Source organism: Zingiber officinale, chromosome 5A, assembly GCF_018446385.1.
Source record: "Zingiber officinale cultivar Zhangliang chromosome 5A, Zo_v1.1, whole genome shotgun sequence".
NCBI lineage: Eukaryota > Viridiplantae > Streptophyta > Magnoliopsida > Zingiberales > Zingiberaceae > Zingiber > Zingiber officinale.
The window spans coordinates 572,131-585,558 of NC_055994.1; the positions used below are offsets into that span (position 1 = coordinate 572,131).

At 36.9% G+C, this 13,428-nt stretch overlaps 1 protein-coding gene and 1 non-coding gene across 2 annotated transcripts; both read right to left on the reverse strand.

Moving 5' to 3' along the window:
• Window positions 1–9,462: 9,462 nt before the first annotated feature.
• On the reverse strand, window positions 9,463–9,535 carry TRNAV-UAC. The gene has a single exon. It is a non-coding gene; the product is annotated as a tRNA-Val (tRNA).
• Window positions 9,536–10,453: 918 nt separating this feature from the next.
• Window positions 10,454–11,878, reverse strand: LOC121982560 (transcription factor KUA1-like). Its single transcript, XM_042535709.1, has 3 exons — window positions 11,431–11,878; window positions 11,158–11,354; window positions 10,454–11,084 (listed from the first exon to the last, which is right to left on the reverse strand). The coding sequence occupies exons 1-3, from the start codon at window positions 11,723–11,725 to the stop codon at window positions 10,890–10,892; spliced, it is 687 nt and encodes a 228-aa protein (XP_042391643.1). The 5' UTR covers window positions 11,726–11,878; the 3' UTR covers window positions 10,454–10,889.
• Between the last annotated feature and the right edge of the window lie 1,550 nt (window positions 11,879–13,428).

The following is a 13,428-nucleotide window of genomic DNA, read 5'->3' on the forward strand; positions in this document are numbered from 1 at the left end:
CTCATATTTATAACTTATTAAAAATTATATTTGACCAGAGCGTATTAATTAACTTAGGAAATTTTAATTATAAATACTCCAAACAAAAATCTCTCGATCAAACCCTAAACTCTCTTGCCTCAAACCCTAAAATTTATGGAGCAAAAGTCAGCTGAGTCATTATTCCAAAGATTAGCAGTCGTCCGTGATTTACCTCCCTCCATATTAGTCCTTGGACGGATTGACAGTAACGCTAGGGGCGAACATATTTATCTTTTACCATTACATTTCGAAGACATAAAGAACACACTAGAAGAGGAGAAGAAAAAGGAAACCATGCAAGCAACCATTCTTAAACTGGAGGCTGAAATTTCTGATTTGCGGAATGAGATTGCAACGAGCCAACGAGAGAGGAGAAAGAATTCACAATGGTTGGATTCTGCTTTGCGACTGGACTCGCCATAATGACGACTGCGTTTTAATTCTAAGTATAGATATATCATGATAGTTTGTTTGGCTTTCTACAAATTCCCAAGGACATGCATGAACTCACATTGCTAGCTAGTAAATTGATTTGTTCCACAGTGCAAGCAAATTTTTCTGATTGGATTGGAAGGTATTAATATGTGCGTTAAAAAACAACAATAGGCCATGCATTGTGATTGTGATGCTTGAATATTAAATGATTAACTGTACATATTTGATTGTTTGTTTTTTTAAAGTTTCTTGGGCTTATTGTATGTAGAAGGATGATTACGTTTATTCTAGATGTTCCTTACAATATGTGTTCAGATTATATAAAATGGGTTAAATTATGATGACAACTTATAACTAAATCTTGAGTTATGACTGAAGCAGCCCCCAGGGCGTAGCGTAATCGATGGGCACATGGTATTTCTGGCGTAATGGCCAGGGGTCGATTCTCAGGAACTGACGATCTGATGTTTACCCCGCCATGTGCCTATGACCTATGTACCTGCATGAACCTCCCTCCATATCCGTGGGGCCGGCATTAGGGGGGCCGCTAAGGTAACGGATCTACCTTTGAGTTATGACTGAAGCACATGAGTAAAAAATGAGGGTTGCAAAGATATATTAAGGTGGATGTATGAGCATATGAAGATAGATAAAATAAGAAATTAGATCATTAAAAAGAAAGTTAGAGTTGCAACTATTGGGTGAAAACTCCTAGAGATGCGTTTAAGATGATACAAATATGTACTTAGACGATCAATAAATATTTCAATTATGAGATATGAAATTATGACAAACACGCACATCAAACAAGGAAGAGGAAGACCAAAAAAATCTTTATTAATAATATAATAAGATAAAATTTATTTAAGTATAGATGATAATTTAGTAGGGGATAGAATTATTGTCAAAAAAAAATTTGATTAATAATAATAAAATAAGATAAAATTTATTTAAGTATAGATAATGATATAATAGGAAATAAAGCTATAAAATCATCTATATAATCATACTAAGATAAGATTTGATTATTGTTATATACAATTCAGTTGCCTTCATAATGTATAATATAGCTACAAATGTATTATGCATTACTAATTGGGCACATGAAGGTCATTTTTTTTGTGAATTTCATTTTATGATTTTTTTTATAATCATATCCAATTCTTCGAATCGATTAATTTTGAAAGCGACCAGTCAACTCTATAAAAATTTTTTATCGACCATCAGAATAAATTAAAAAACACTCACGATTTGACATTCAATGGTCAATGTTCTTAGATCTGTCATCTCACTGGAGAACTTGTATTATGCTATAGTTGAAAATTAAATTTTAAATATCTAATTAACCATTGGAATGGTTGAAAATTAAATCTTAGATATTTAGTTAACCATTGAATGTTTTACAGCTTCATAGCCCGGGGCGAATTTCATAACATAACATGATGAAACTAAGTAAGATTCCATACCACCTCAAGTGTGATAATTCATCAATCTACAATAGGACTGCCATCTAGTGCTTTCACACCGTATGCCATGACTTTGTACTCTAGATGGATCAAATGGATAATGGGTGAAAAAATATATCTATTACCTTAACGACCTCTAGTGTTCACTCCATATATATGGAGGGAGGTAAATACAGATACACAGACGTTAGACGCATGGTGGAATAAACTCAGATTATCAATTTCTAAGAATTGACCCCTGACCATTATGCCAAAAATGTCATGCGTCCACCGTTTATGTTACACCCTAGGGGCAAGATAATGGGTGAAAAAAGCTCCATCGTCATATCAACCCGGTTAGAACTCATTTGCTTCTTATCAAATTCAAACAAAAATTCATTAATTTTTCAAATTCAACATTAGATTAAGGTTATGATTTATGCACAAAGTTCAATTGAATTATAATTCAATTATCTACGGCTAGTAGATACCAGAAACAGAGAATGATCCAGGTTTGGTGTTATGTGACTCAATATTTTTTTCAGAAATAGGGAGTGAAGCTTCTCAAACAGTATGTGAGTGTCAATACGATCAAATGTTTTGTTGAGATAGAGGCATCTAAATCGGAAAATGTTGGCGGAGGCCCATTCAAACGATCAATGTTCTTAGAATTATCATCCCATTGGAAAAAAAATCTTTGTTGCTCCGGAGGTGAGATAGAGGCATCTTTCGATCATTCTTCCATCCGATGGAATCACGGTGTCATCATTCTTTTACCATTGCAATTGGGTTAGGAAACATAATCGATCCATACTCATTTTCACAAATGAGTGGTTTCTCTTTTATTTTTTTTCACTAACCCTCTATTTGGGAGGAGGTAAGAGAAGGGGAGGAAAGGTTAAATAAAGAAAAGAGAACTTTTAACCCCATTTGGGAAGAAGTGAGTTAACTGATAAGTATGTAATAAACAAAAGAGAGAAAAGAAATAATTACTTTCTTATTGATAATAGCATAGGCTAACAAACTTATTTATACAGATGGTCAAATAATTATATGCAAAAGTATTATGATATATATGGTAATATATTATAATACCTATGGTAATAATAAATATAAAAATAATGATAAATATAGTTGCGATTGCAATCCAAACATAATAAGTCATCAATAATTGAAATCAATTTCAAATTCTATCTAGAACATGATAAATCTTCTTATTATTATTCTGGACTGCTATCCTTATCGTCATTACCCCCCGATAAATTCAACTGGATATTCAACATGTTGAGTTTGATTGTCAATCTATGAAACTATTGTCGGGAAAACGGTTTGGTGAAGATGTTAGCAATTTGATCCTTTGTAAAGATGTATGAGACTAATAGTTGTTTAGCTGCTACATGTTCCCGTACAAAGTGAAATCTATCTCCACATGTTTTGTGCGAGCATGAAAAATTGGATTTACAGTAAGATATGTTGCTCAAATGTTATCACACCATATCTTAGGTATAATATCAATAGAAAGATATAATTATGAGAGAAGGGATTAAAAGTAAATGATTTCAGACGTTACATTAGCAACAACTTTATATTCAGCTTTAGTACTGGATCAAGATATAGTATGTTGCTTTTTAGAATGGCAAGAGATAAGATTTTGTCCATGAAATATTGCATATCCTCCAGTAAAACATCTGTCTTTAGGAGAGTCGACCTAATTTGCATCACTAAATGCATTCAACTCCCGTGAGGAATGTCGATAAAAAAAGAAAAAAATGAAGAATAGAGCCTTTAAGATAACGAAGGATCCTCTTAACTCCTTCCCAATGTTGTTCAATGGGTTAGTGCATATATTGACAAGCTTGATTATAGCAAAAGATATGTCAGGATGTGTGATAGTGACATATTGTAAGGCTCCAACAATACTCTGATATATTTGAGGATCAACCAATGCAGGAGATGATAAAGGTGCAGAAAAATTGCCTACAACAATCGGTGTTGAGACATGGCGTGCACCATTCATCTTAGCCCGTTGAAGGATTCCAGTAATGTATTTGTTTTGTGAAAGGAGACAACCATCCGAATTTGAGAAAAGTTCAATACTAAGAAAGAAATGGGTTGTACCGAGATCTCTAATAGGAAATTCTTGATTAAGAAGATAAAGTTGAGAAGTGATGCCTTCTTAATCATTACCAGTTAGAAGAATATCATCAATATAAATAAGGAGAAAAAGCATAGAGCCGACATTGCACTTATAAAATAAAAAGCAGTCAGTTTTTGAGCCAAAGAACCCTTGAATGTGTAGCCAAGTAGAGAGACGATGCAATCATGCACGAGGAGCTTATCAAAGACCATATAATGATTTATTCAATTGACAAACATGTGTTGAAAGTTGTGGATGAATAAGCCCAAGTGGTTGCTCCATATTTACAATTTCCTCATGATGACCATGAAGAAAGGCATTGGAAACGTCTAATTGACGTATTGACTAGTTGGAGCTAACAACTATAGATAGTAACAATCTGACGATTGTAATTCTAATAACCATACTTAATGTATCATTAAAGTAAATGTCTGGTTGTTGATTAAATCATTTTGTCACAAGACGAGCTTTATATCGCTCAAGAGAGTCATCAGCATGATACTTGAGATGGAAGATCCATTTGGAACCCACAATATTCATGGAGGCAGTGCGAGGAACTAAACACCAAGTCCCATTGTGAAGAAGAGCATCAAATTTTATAGTCATCGCAGCACGCCAATTTGGATCCTTAACAGCTTATGTAAATCATGTACGTTCGATAAATTTTGAAGAGACCACTAGAGCCTGTGGAAGGGGATATCGAATGGCAACTGGTGGACATCGTGCATAGATATCACTTAAGAGAAGTGTGCGCCGAAGAACATCTTCATCAAAACCACTTGTCGAATAAGGCAAGGGTTAGGCTAGGAATGTGACAATGCGAAATGTGACATATTCGAGAAAGGAATCAAAATTATCCTCATGATTAGATGATGTGTTAGAAGGATCAAAAGGGGATGTCTCAATGAGTGGCGGAGATGGAGCTGAACCCAAAATACCATTACCTCGTGTATCATTTTCCGGTAGAGGAGATAGATGTTGCATGCTTGTTGTAAGGATGGGTGGTACCAAATATGTGCTACTTGTCTTGGGAGGAGAGGATGAGCATGTTACTAAAAGAGGGAAGAGAGACTCATTAAAAATAACATACCGAGATATATAAATCTGCCCAATCGGTATATGTAAGCAACAATACCCATAATGCAAACTGTTATAACCAATGAAAACACACTGTTATGAACGAGAGTAATTTATGTTTAAAGTATGGACGTAACCATGAATAACATGTACAACCAAAGACTTGAAGAAAAGTATAGTCAGGAGTTTGATTATAAAGCTTCTCTAGTGGACACTTTTGATCAAGCAATGGTGTGGGAAGATGATTTATGAGGTAAATTATAGTGTTAATTGCGTCATCCCAAAATTTTCGAGGAACAAATGCATGATTAAGAAGAGCTAAGGTTGTTTCCACTATATGTAGATATTTTCTTTCTGCAAAAGTATTTTATTCAAGGGTGCAGAGATAAGAGACTCGATGAACAATTCCACAAGAAGTAAGATGACAATGAAAAGCTTGATACTCACCTCAACAATAAGAATGAAAAGAAAATATTTTGAGACCAAAATAATGCTAAACTTTGTTTTGAAAACAACAAAATATGTCACGTAAATCAGACTTTCGTTTCATAGGATAGAACTGAGTAAACTTGCTAAAATGGTCAATAAAAGTGACATGATATAGAAAATCTTGATTTGACATGATAGACGCGGGACCCCAAATATCAAAATGAATTATTTCAAGTGGAAAATTAGAAATATGATTACATAGAGAAAAAGGTAACTTGTGACTCTTGGCTTCTAAGCATGCCTTACATAAATGAGGTGATGAGGTATATGAAATAGGTAAACTAAATTGATTTATGATTCTTTGAACAATACGAAGAGAAGGATTACAAAAAACGAGCATGCCAAACTGGTTTATTAGTGCGCTCACCAATAAAAACTTTAATGGAAGGACATTGAAGATGGTAGAGACTTTTTTTAATCTTAGCATGAAGTAAAATTTCACATGTCGTTCTATCTTTTACAAGACAATGATCAAGATGAAATTCAAATAAGACATTGTTATCAAGACTAAATTGATGTGTAAAAAGCAAGTTTTTAGTAATAGACGAAACATGATAAATATTGTGCATGTGAAAAGTTTTATTAAATGACTGAAAATGTGTGTTTCCATAGTTAATAATTTGTAAACCCGAGCAATCGTCTACCTGTACTGTATCCGAGCCACAGTACGATAAGATTTCTGTAATGATGTGATGGTCTAGCGTGACATGATGAGTTGCTCCAGTATCAAGATATCATCCAACAGGTGAAGATTTTGTGGATAAAAGGATTCTAGAATAAATTTGTGAAGCAACTTGCATTGTTAGAGACTTGTTGGAAAATAAATAAGAGAAGTTTGCTCTTCTGTTGATATGAAGAAATCTGAAGTTAGATCTCCAATAATAAACTTGGTCGACACCGTGAAAGAGATGCTCTGATGCTGTTATTATTGCTGGAAAACAGGAAGGACTACAGAAGAGAAGATCTCCTATAATAAAGCTGCTTGCTGTTGAGAGGAGTTAGGACTGTTTGTTGCTTGCTGTTGGGAAAAAGGGAGCCCTTTTTTTTCTTTCTTCTTGAGCAACCAAGAATGACAGAGAGAGAAAACAGAGGAGATTTGGAAAAGAAAAAAAAAAGATAAAACAAAATAAATGGTGGGGAAAATTTTAGAATAAAAAAAGTAGAGAGGACTATTGGGAAGAAAAGAGAAATAGAGGAAAAATAATGACAGCTAGTGGAATGGGGAAGAAGAGAGAGATCATGACTCTGATACCATGATAAGTATGTAATAAATAAAAGAGAGAAAAGAAGTAAATACTTTCTTATTGATATTAGCCTAGGCTAACAAACTTATTTATACATATGGTCAAATAATTATATGGAAAAGTATTATAATATATGATAACATATTACAACACCTATGGTAATAATAAATATAAAAATAATGATAAATATGGTTGCAATTGCAATTGAAAAGCTATCAATAATTGAAATCAATTTCTGATTCTATCTGTAACACGATAAGTCTTCTGATTATGTTATCCTCGTTTGGGAAGAAGTGAGTTAACAAGGTGAATGGGAAGGAAGAGTAAGCTTTAATCTTGTAAGGGGGGAAAGAGACAAAATTCCTTACACTCCAATTCAGGATGTAATGAAGGGGAAGGGGAAGCCTAAAAAATTCTATTCCAACTTTATCCTCGAGCTGCCAACATCCTCCCATGCTTTTCTTCCCATGGAGAGAACCCTTCACCGTTCGGACCCAAGCGTTGCCCCTCCTTCCATTGTATTGACTTCGTCCCCGATCATGCTCACAGGTCAGCAGCCGACGACTTCTTTTTCTTAGTCCCAAAGGTTGCCACTAGGAAGGTCGGAGATGGCAATGATGATTGCAGATCCTATCCTAATTCAATCTCCGAGGGTAAATGGCGAAGTCATTATATTCGAAGAAGAAGAGGAGATTGCGGACATTGAGGAGGGAGATTGTAGAGAGCCCTTCTATGATAAGAAAGAGGCAGCCAAGCTTGCTTTGCAAAACTATGCAACTTAGTGGTGAAAACACGAACTTTGGTGGGGAAAAGAAAAACAAGTTTGCCGATTTAGAGGAAACAAAATGGAGCCATAATTTCAAAAAAATTAAACGTGCTAGCTATCGAAAGCAACCAAATATCGAACATTTAAAACTAACAAGAGGATAGGGTTCAATGCATGAACAATTGAATATGAGTCAATTGGTCGAAAAAGATTTTTTTTTTCCGAAAAGCAAAAACAGAAATCATGGAATACAATGAAATGGATGTACGCAGATTGAATGGATCGGATCGGATCGGCTCGGATCGGATTCCATACATAAGAACCTGGACAAGGACGACGACACCGATGAAGAGGAGAAGCCACCGACTCAAATTCCAATATAATTTGAAACTCTTAAATCTGAATCTAATCCAACCGAATAACTCAAATAATCTGATTAAAATTGATTTTTTTTTATTAATTTCTCTATAATTCATCATTTTTATCTCAATACTCTATAATTATTGATCCCGTCTAAAAGCGGAGAAAATGGTTGGCTGGAAAGGTGACTCTGATGTTGATTGCTTGAAGACTGATTCAACAAAAAGTGGCTCCCAGCTGTCCTACGTGTCAAAAGGAGTGTTAGTGACTGGGTTAGAGAAGGGGTCCCTGCCTAAAGCCTTCGATGCTCAAGTTAGTAATCGTGTCGAGTAGATGAACAATGAGAGGAACAATAACTATGAGTGTATAAAACTGCGTAGTCTCGCATACCTCCATCAGTAGATGAAGATTTTTTTTTATAGTGTTACTATTTGTTTGTGCACAAATTTCAAAGTATGTCTAAAAAAAAAATAGACCATAAAGATGTTCTTACACCTTTTTCAAAATGGACCCACAATCTCTGCGTTTGGCAGAGGAAAAACTTCTAATATACAATTTGCAGGGAGAATATTCTCTATTCTTTGTGGCACAAAACGTCAAAGAGGAATATAAGGTTGTTAGGTTGAGAGACCCATAATATGCTTACAACATAGTTTCCCCTGTGACTCGATGACAATCGCTCATAAGGACCAGTCGATTGGACTTATAGAGTGTTGTGGGAACTCGTCCTTCAGTCGGCCTATTTAGCCAAAGGGTTCAATCGGACTGGGCGTCCATTCTATCTAATCGGAATATAGTTTCAATCGGCGGAACTACTTGATCTAGCTAGTAGTACTACCTCAAAATGACAAATATGCTTGACTATGTTGAGTGCTGACAAGTCTTGCATTATTCATCAATATTTAGGAATTTATCGTCCGACCGGCCCAATAGTCCGATCAGATAACCTGATGGACTCGACGTCCGACCGGCTAAATGGTCTAGTCGGATAACCTCTCAACTGTGATGTTCGACTGTGCTAACTTTAAAGGTTGACTCTTCCTTGATTTTGACTATAATGTCAATCAAGTCGACCTCCTTGACTTCGACCCGACTCGGAAGGTCTTCTCTCAATCATTATACAATTATCATACTAACATTGATATTAATACACGTAAAAATATCTTGATTTTCAAAATAAAATTTTATTTAATCCTTAAAAAAAATCACTAAAACTTAAATTCGGGTCAATCCAATTCAATCTAAAAATCTCTGATCTGAATCGAAAACCTCTAACGTGTATCGCAGCAGTGCTCGACTTGCCAAATTCTGAAAACACTCCAGAACAAAACTTGAAGAGGAAAAGAGAAAGCAGAGCCTCCAGAAGTAGGGGTTTAATGTTTAAAAGCATGCAATCGAAATCGAACAGGGTATAGAAATTGTTTAAAATAAAAGAAAATGGGTAAGTTTCAAAGAACTTGATTAAAAAAATAAAAAATTCTATATTAATGTTGCTGCCCAGGATCGAACTGGGGACCTTTAGTGTGTAAGACTAACGTGATAACCACTACACCACAGCAACTTCTAACTTCATTGTAAAGATTAATAAAATTTAATAATATTTATTTATCTAAATTAAATCAAAACATCCTTGAGGTGAGATTTTTTACCAGTTTCGAGTGGAGAGTTTAAAGTATTTAAAATGAAAGCTGCCATTGAGGTGCTTCAGCATAGTTAGTTTAAACTTTTTTTAATGAATATAACCTTACTAGTCTATACTTTTATCTACATTCATTTTCTTTTACAGTTCATAAAATAAATGGCAAAAATAAGTTCTATTGAGAGTCTCTTCTACCGTCATCTAATCAACCGTACTAATTGATATGGTGGATGATATGAAGTCTCCGAGTCGATGAAAGTCAAAAAGGTCGGTTGACGGGTGGTCAAAGCTAAGAAAAGATCAACCTTTAAAAATAGAGCGATCGATCAGTTGGCCAAGAGGATTATCCGATCGGACTAATGAGCCGATTGGAAGCCGAGTTCCTCAGTATTAAGAAATAAAGACGGGTTAGTACTCTCTAGAGCTAGGAATTCTTTGTCATTTGAAGATAGAACGATTATTAGCTTGATTGAGTCGTTCAACTGGTCGAAACTGCAGTCCGATCAGATAGAACGAACGCTTGATCTAACCGAACTTTTTGGCTAAAATAGATAGACCGAGCGAGAGACAAGTTCCTAACAACACTCTATAGGTCCGATCAGCTAGAGTTATTATTGATCGGGTCACAGAATGAGCTCTGTCGACTTGCCATGTAAGCATACTGTGAGCTCCTTAACTCAACGATCTAGTATTCCTTTTTGGCATCTTATGTCACAGAGGACAAAATATTCTGTGTGCAAACTGTATATTAAAAGCTTCTTCTCTACCAAATGCAATATTGCTGGTCCATTTTGGGAAAGGTGTTACAGGATCTTTATAGTCTGTAGAAATGCTTTGAGATTTGTGCATAGAAAAATAATAACACTATAAAAAGGGACAAGTACGCTTAGACAACACGAGACTAGATAATTTTACATATGCGTCCACTGTTCTTCCTATTGTTCATTATCTTCTGCCGATCACTGCCTTGAGCCTTTGAGGGACTACACTGAGACCCTTTCCTTGACTCGATTGGTAACACTCCTTTTGATATGCAAGAATGCTTCGGAGTTATTTTTGGACAATAAGGAGTCTTCATCACATATCGAGCACTTCATCTCCATCGATTTCAGACAGGATTACTAATCATTTCATCCGGAAAAAAACTACTATCACCTTATCTGAAATTGACGAATTAATTGAAAAAAGGAAAACGAAGTTTGCGTCGAAAGCACTTGTTTAGCTTCAATTACATTCGTGCTTGCAGAATTCTACCAAGAAACAGTTCAAGTGACTCTTATGGCTCCAAGGCATAAAGTTTAGGTGATGAACTATTCTGGTTCAACCTTGGGCTTGAAATTCTGAGCTCCAGATCTAGTGCATGTGAGACTTCACCAGATGAATTGGGCATCTGACAGGGGCAAGAATCCAGATGAATCATTTCTTCTTCTTCTTCTTCTTCGATCGGTGAATTCAGATCTATCGCCGCAGCCTGAGGTTCAAAAGAGATCAAGAAAACAAACATATATCCTATCAGGAAGATTGCACGAGATCAATGAACCTACCACATCCAAGAGAGTCGATCGACGCTTCTTTTTGCTGTGGCTGTTTTGTCTGAGGAAATACTTTTGAGCATGACTAGCTACTTGTGTTGGGGTTCTTGTGGTGACGAAGTTCCTCGAGATGCCTCTCCAATCTCCTTTTCCAAGCCTCTCAAGTCCCACAAGAAATTGTCTGTGTTCTTCCTCAGTCCATGGAACACCTATGAATAAATAGCAATTCAAGCTCGAGCAAATTAAGTAATGAAAGAATCCTGAAGACAGAGTATGATGGCTCACCCTTCTTCCTCTCCTGAGTTCTGCCACAGAGACCATCAGAGAGATAGCCATTAGAAATCCTCTCAGTGGCTTCATTGACTGAGCCAAGGGAGGAAGATGTCGATGATGTAGGGGAAGTAGCAGGAGGATAGTTGTGGGAGAGACACTCCATGCTAAAGCTCTTCTTCATCGCGGAAGCCATGTGCAGCTCTACCCCAAATAGCTTCACTCCCCCTCCTCCAACCATGGCTCTTGTGATGATACAAGTCCTAGAATTGTGGCCATAATTGCCACAATGGGAGCACTTCCTCACCATTTTCAACCTTCACAAACTAAATCCGACAAACCTCTCTGTCACAAGGCTATAAGAACTGACTAAGTGCTGGATCTCAAGGTTGGAGGAATTAAAATTCAGGTCTCATTGGTGGGCAGGATTGTAGTGGGGTGTCACCATAATGGACACACAATTGGATATGTATTTTACTCTGACAAACATGTATAAATAGATGATTGCAACTTGCATGAGTGTCGAGTATCTTATGCGTTCTCTGATGCAATCAGAAGGTCTTTTTTAGTTAAATAATGAAGAATCATCATTGTGAATTCTTTAATGCAAATATCTCCTATGTAAGTTGGATCGAAAGTGTTAGAGGAGGGATAACACTCATGGTTTTTTTATGTTTTTCGAAAAACAATCGATTAGAATAACATAGCGGAATAGAAAGAATAAAAGAAAATAAACAATTGATACACATTGATTTTACTTAGTTCGGAGCATGTGACGACTTCTACTCTAAGACCCGCGATCGTCAATCGCTTTCGTTGGACAATTCACTATCAATTCGAAGTATTGTACAATATATCTTTATTACAATGTAAGTGCTAGTGTGTAAAAGTTACCGACAACTAAAGATTCGTAGACTCGAGATTTGGATCGTCAGAGCAACGTTTCGACGTCGTAGAGTCATTTCCGGAGCAGCGCATAGGAGAGAAGTCGTTCGGATTTTCATCTTGAAGCTACTAATCGAACTCTCCTTTTATAACCACATCCGAGCACTTGGACTCCTCCTCAAGTGCCGCCACTGGGCTGATGTGGCGCGCTCTCGTCGAAACTTCATCTAGCAAACTCTATCCATATCCGAGCGCCTGGATCAGTTCGGGTGCCTGGACCGTTGACGTGGATCAGCCAATCGGCATGCGCCACCTCTGCCCGCGCAGGTGCCTAGATTCGCCCCACTCTAGGCGCCCAGACCCAATCCGGGCACATGGATGTTCATTTTCCAGCCAACTTGCAATTTCAATCATCTGCACCACAAGGTTAGAGACAGACAATAATATGTAAAGAAAAGTAATATTTGACAGTGTTTAGACTGTCCAGTCTTGACTTTGAGTTTCGCTGAAACTTTAGGTCAGACAACACCTATTGTTCCCTCAACGGAGAACACGTACTCACTTATGTTGGTGCGGTTAGCACTAACGATCTAACTCAGGTTATGATGAATGACAAAGTAGGTTAAGTTAGTTTTATTATGATCTAACGTTTTGATCAAGTGAGCAAGAAAAGCCCAGCTAGGTCGACGGGCCGACTGGATAGTTGGCACGAAGTCCAGACAGGTCGACGGGGTGACCGGATGTCTTGCACGAAGTCCAGCTAGGTCGATAGGCCGACCGAGCTGGCACGTAGTCCAGACGGGTCGAAGGGCTGGTCGGACGTCTAGCATGAAATTCAGACGAGTCGAAGGGCTGATCGGACGTCTGGCAGGTAAGTTAAGGTAAGTCACTGGAGGGGAGTGACTGCGGGGACGCGTTCCCGGGAAGGGAACTTAGTCGCCGATCTAACTTAGAACCATTTCGGAACTCTAAGTTGAGATCTTAACTAGATTCTGATCTCGGTAAGACGGAATCTAATTACTAATCATTCCTTATATAACTGTGCTAACACTTTATTTTGTAGGGTAGTATTATTTGCATTTCGCCTCGGATTAACGTTTTCTTGCAGGTAGCTAGAAAATAGAGGTC

Bases quoted from the DNA above. Each gene is read 5' to 3' on its own strand.
- LOC121982560 (XM_042535709.1), bottom strand. From the start codon at position 11,725: ATGGTGAGGAAGTGCTCCCATTGTGGCAATTATGGCCACAATTCTAGG. The intron at 11,355-11,430 runs GTGAGCCATCAT...ATTTATTCATAG, and splicing joins AACTCAGGAGAGGAAGAAGG to GTGTTCCATGGACTGAGGAA. The intron at 11,085-11,157 runs GTAGGTTCATTG...TTTGAACCTCAG, and splicing joins GATCGACTCTCTTGGATGTG to GCTGCGGCGATAGATCTGAA.